Source organism: Pseudorasbora parva, chromosome 4, assembly GCF_024679245.1.
Source record: "Pseudorasbora parva isolate DD20220531a chromosome 4, ASM2467924v1, whole genome shotgun sequence".
In the NCBI taxonomy this organism is placed as follows: domain Eukaryota; kingdom Metazoa; phylum Chordata; class Actinopteri; order Cypriniformes; family Gobionidae; genus Pseudorasbora; species Pseudorasbora parva.
The window spans coordinates 11,148,889-11,154,034 of NC_090175.1; the positions used below are offsets into that span (position 1 = coordinate 11,148,889).

Genomic DNA, 5,146 nt, shown 5'->3' on the forward strand with positions numbered 1-5,146 from the left:
GGCTGGTGTAGTTGTTTCAGTTGTGCTCTCAGCTGTTGTGGCTGGTGTAGTTATTTCAGTTGTGCTCTCAGTTGTTGTGGCTGGCGTAGTTGTTTCAGTTGTGCTCTCAGCTGTTGTGGCTAGTGTAGTTGTTTCAGTTGTGCTCTCAGTTGTTGTGACTGGTGTAGTTGTTTCAGTTGTGCTTTCGATTATTGTGGCTGTTGTAGACGTTTCAGTTGTGCTCTCGGTTGTTGTGGCTGGTGTAGTTGTTTCAATTGTGCTCTCAGCTGTTGTGGCTGTTGTAGTTGTTTCAGTTGTGCTCTCAGTTGTTGTGACTGGTGTGGTTGTTTCAGTTGTGCTCTCAGCTGTTGTGACTGATGTAGTTGTTTCAGTTGTGCTCTCTGTTGTTGTGGCTGGTGTAGTTGTTTCAGTTGTGCTCTCAGCTGTTGTGGCTGGTGTAGTTATTTCAGTTGTGCTCTCAGTTGTTGTGGCTGGCGTAGTTGTTTCAGTTGTGCTCTCGGTTGTTGTGGCTGGTGTAGTTGTTTCAGTTGTGCTCTCAGTTGTTGTGGCTGGTGTAGTTGTTTCAGTTGTGCTCTCAGTTGTTGTGACTGGTGTAGTTGTTTCAGTTGTGCTTTCGGTTGTTGTGGCTGTTGTAGTTGTTTCAGTTGTGCTTTCGGTTGTTGTGGCTATTGTAGTTGTTTCAGTTGTGCTCTCAGCTGGGTTGGCTGGTGTAGTTGTTTCAGTTGTGCTCTCAGCTGTTGTGGCTGGTGTAGTTGTTTCAGTTGTGCTCTCAGTTGTTGTGACTGGCGTAGTTGTTTCAGTTGTGCTCTCGGTTGTTGTGGCTGGTGTAGTTGTTTCAGTTGTGCTCTCAGTTGTTGTGACTGGTGTAGTTGTTTCAGTTGTGCTTTCGGTTGTTGTGGCTGTTGTAGTTGTTTCAGTTGTGCTCTCGGTTGTTGTGGCTGGTGTAGTTGTTTCAATTGTGCTCTCAGCTGTTGTGGCTGTTGTAGTTGTTTCAGTTGTGCTCTCAGTTGTTGTGACTGGTGTAGTTGTTTCAGTTGTGCTCTCAGCTGTTGTGACTGATGTAGTTGTTTCAGTTGTGCTCTCTGTTGTTGTCGCTGGTGTAGTTGTTTCAATTGTGCTCTCAGCTGTTGTGGCTGTTGTAGTTGTTTCAGTTGTGCTCTCAGTTGTTGTGACTGGTGTAGTTGTTTCAGTTGTGCTCTCAGTTGTTGTGACTGGTGTAATTGTTTCAGTTGTGCTCTCAGTGGTTGTGGCTGGTGTAGTTGTTTCAATTGTGCTCTCAGCTGTTGTAGTTGTTTCAGTTGTGCTCTCAGTTGTTGTGGCTGGTGTAGTTGTTTCAGTTGTGCTCTCAGTTGTTGTGACTGATGAAGTTGTTTCAGTTGTGCTGTCAGTTGTTGTGGCTGGCGTAGTTGTTTCAGTTGTGCTCTCGGTTGTTGTGGCTGGTGTAGTTGTTTCAGTTGTGCTCTCAGTTGTTGTGACTGGTGTTGTTGTTTCAGTTGTGCTTTCGGTTGTTGTGGCTGGTGTAGTTGTTTCAGTTGTGCTCTCAGCTGTTGTGGCTGTTGTAGTTGTTTCAGTTGTTTTCTCAGTTGTTGTGGCTGGTGTAGTTGTTTCAGTTGTGCTCTCAGTTGTTGTGACTGATGAAGTTGTTTCAGTTGTGCTGTCAGTTGTTGTGGCTGGCGTAGTTGTTTCAGTTGTGCTCTCGGTTGTTGTGACTGGTGTTGTTGTTTCAGTTGTGCTTTCGGTTGTTGTGGCTGGTGTACTTGTTTCAATTGTGCTCTCAGCTGTTGTGGCTGTTGTAGTTGTTTCAGTTGTACTCTCAGTTGTTGTGACTGGTGTAGTTGTTTCAGTTGTGCTCTCAGTTGTTGTGACTGATGTAGTTGTTTCAGTTGTGCTCTCAGTTGTTGTGGCTGGTGTAGTTGTTTCAGTTGTGCTCTCAGTTGTTGTGACTGGTGTAGTTGTTTCAGTTGTGCTCTCAGTTGTTGTGACTGGTGTAGTTGTTTCAGTTGTGCTCTCAGCTGTTGTGACTGATGTAGTTGTTTCAGTTGTGCTCTCTGTTGTTGTGGCTGGTGTAGTTGTTTCAGTTGTGCTCTCAGCTGTTGTGGCTGGTGTAGTTATTTCAGTTGTGCTCTCAGTTGTTGTGGCTGGCGTAGTTGTTTCAGTTGTGCTCTCGGTTGTTGTGGCTGGTGTAGTTGTTTCAGTTGTGCTCTCAGTTGTTGTGGCTGGTGTAGTTGTTTCAGTTGTGCTCTCAGTTGTTGTGACTGGTGTAGTTGTTTCAGTTGTGCTTTCGGTTGTTGTGGCTGTTGTAGTTGTTTCAGTTGTGCTTTCGGTTGTTGTGGCTATTGTAGTTGTTTCAGTTGTGCTCTCAGCTGGGTTGGCTGGTGTAGTTGTTTCAGTTGTGCTCTCAGCTGTTGTGGCTGGTGTAGTTGTTTCAGTTGTGCTCTCAGTTGTTGTGACTGGCGTAGTTGTTTCAGTTGTGCTCTCGGTTGTTGTGGCTGGTGTAGTTGTTTCAGTTGTGCTCTCAGTTGTTGTGACTGGTGTAGTTGTTTCAGTTGTGCTTTCGGTTGTTGTGGCTGTTGTAGTTGTTTCAGTTGTGCTCTCGGTTGTTGTGGCTGGTGTAGTTGTTTCAATTGTGCTCTCAGCTGTTGTGGCTGTTGTAGTTGTTTCAGTTGTGCTCTCAGTTGTTGTGACTGGTGTAGTTGTTTCAGTTGTGCTCTCAGCTGTTGTGACTGATGTAGTTGTTTCAGTTGTGCTCTCTGTTGTTGTCGCTGGTGTAGTTGTTTCAATTGTGCTCTCAGCTGTTGTGGCTGTTGTAGTTGTTTCAGTTGTGCTCTCAGTTGTTGTGACTGGTGTAGTTGTTTCAGTTGTGCTCTCAGTTGTTGTGACTGGTGTAATTGTTTCAGTTGTGCTCTCAGTGGTTGTGGCTGGTGTAGTTGTTTCAATTGTGCTCTCAGCTGTTGTAGTTGTTTCAGTTGTGCTCTCAGTTGTTGTGGCTGGTGTAGTTGTTTCAGTTGTGCTCTCAGTTGTTGTGACTGATGAAGTTGTTTCAGTTGTGCTGTCAGTTGTTGTGGCTGGCGTAGTTGTTTCAGTTGTGCTCTCGGTTGTTGTGGCTGGTGTAGTTGTTTCAGTTGTGCTCTCAGTTGTTGTGACTGGTGTTGTTGTTTCAGTTGTGCTTTCGGTTGTTGTGGCTGGTGTAGTTGTTTCAGTTGTGCTCTCAGCTGTTGTGGCTGTTGTAGTTGTTTCAGTTGTGCTCTCAGTTGTTGTGGCTGGTGTAGTTGTTTCAGTTGTGCTCTCAGTTGTTGTGACTGATGAAGTTGTTTCAGTTGTGCTGTCAGTTGTTGTGGCTGGCGTAGTTGTTTCAGTTGTGCTCTCGGTTGTTGTGACTGGTGTTGTTGTTTCAGTTGTGCTTTCGGTTGTTGTGGCTGGTGTACTTGTTTCAATTGTGCTCTCAGCTGTTGTGGCTGTTGTAGTTGTTTCAGTTGTACTCTCAGTTGTTGTGACTGGTGTAGTTGTTTCAGTTGTGCTCTCAGTTGTTGTGACTGATGTAGTTGTTTCAGTTGTGCTCTCAGTTGTTGTGGCTGGTGTAGTTGTTTCAGTTGTGCTTTCAGTTGTTGTGACTGGTGTAGTTGTTTCAGTTGTGCTCTCAGTTGTTGTGACTGGTGTAGTTGTTTCAGTTGTGCTCTCAGCTGTTGTGACTGATGTAGTTGTTTCAGTTGTGCTCTCTGTTGTTGTGGCTGGTGTAGTTGTTTCAGTTGTGCTCTCAGCTGTTGTGGCTGGTGTAGTTATTTCAGTTGTGCTCTCAGTTGTTGTGGCTGGCGTAGTTGTTTCAGTTGTGCTCTCGGTTGTTGTGGCTGGTGTAGTTGTTTCAGTTGTGCTCTCAGTTGTTGTGGCTGGTGTAGTTGTTTCAGTTGTGCTCTCAGTTGTTGTGACTGGTGTAGTTGTTTCAGTTGTGCTTTCGGTTGTTGTGGCTGTTGTAGTTGTTTCAGTTGTGCTTTCGGTTGTTGTGGCTATTGTAGATGTTTCAGTTGTGCTCTCGGTTGTTGTGGCTGGTGTAGTTGTTTCAGTTGTGCTCTCAGCTGTTGTGGCTGGTGTAGTTATTTCAGTTGTGCTCTCAGTTGTTGTGGCTGGCGTAGTTGTTTCAGTTGTGCTCTCGGTTGTTGTGGCTGGTGTAGTTGTTTCAGTTGTGCTCTCAGTTGTTGTGGCTGGTGTAGTTGTTTCAGTTGTGCTCTCAGCTGTTGTGACTGGTGTAGTTGTTTCAGTTGTGCTCTCAGTTGTTGTGACTGGTGTTGTTGTTTCAGTTGTGCTTTCGGTTGTTGTGGCTGGTGTAGTTGTTTCAGTTGTGCTCTCAGCTGTTGTGGCTGGTGTAGTTGTTTCAGTTGTGCTCTCAGCTGTTGTGACTGGTGTAGTTGTTTCAGTTGTGCTCTCAGTTGTTGTGACTGGTGTAGTTGTTTCAGTTGTGCTTTCGGTTGTTGTGGCTAATGTAGATGTTTCAGTTGTGCTCTCGGTTGTTGTGGCTGGTGTAGTTGTTTCAATTGTGCTCTCAGCTGTTGTGGCTGTTGTAGTTGTTTCAGTTGTATTCTCAGTTGTTGTGACTGGTGTAGTTGTTTCAGTTGTGCTCTCAGTTGTTGTGACTGATGTAGTTGTTTCAGTTGTGCTCTCAGTTGTTGTGGCTGGTGTAGTTGTTTCAGTTGTGCTCTCAGCTGTTGTGGCTGGTGTAGTTGTTTCAGTTGTGCTCTCAGTTGTTGTGACTGGTGTAGTTGTTTCAGTTGTGCTTTCGATTATTGTGGCTGTTGTAGACGTTTCAGTTGTGCTCTCGGTTGTTGTGGCTGGTGTAGTTGTTTCAATTGTGCTCTCAGCTGTTGTGGCTGTTGTAGTTGTTTCAGTTGTGCTCTCAGTTGTTGTGACTGGTGTAGTTGTTTCAGTTGTGCTCTCAGCTGTTGTGACTGATGTAGTTGTTTCAGTTGTGCTCTCAGCTGTTGTGGCTAGTGTAGTTGTTTCAGTTGTGCTCTCAGTTGTTGTGACTGGTGTAGTTGTTTCAGTTGTGCTTTCGATTATTGTGGCTGTTGTAGACGTTTCAGTTGTGCTCTCGGTTGTTGTGGCTGGTGTAGTTGTTTCAATTGTGCTCTCAGCTGTTGTGGCTGTTGTAGTTGTT

The 5,146-nt window shown here is 45.1% G+C and overlaps 1 protein-coding gene across 1 annotated transcript; it reads right to left on the reverse strand.

Annotated features, from left to right (window-relative positions):
- Positions 1-360: 360 nt before the first annotated feature.
- Positions 361-2,262, reverse strand: LOC137073770 (uncharacterized; the record flags this gene model as incomplete). Its single annotated transcript, XM_067442478.1, has 2 exons — positions 361-969; positions 1,435-2,262. Coding segments are annotated over 2 exons (1,437 nt in total), but the record flags the coding sequence as incomplete, so codon positions are not given.
- Positions 2,263-5,146: the final 2,884 nt, after the last annotated feature.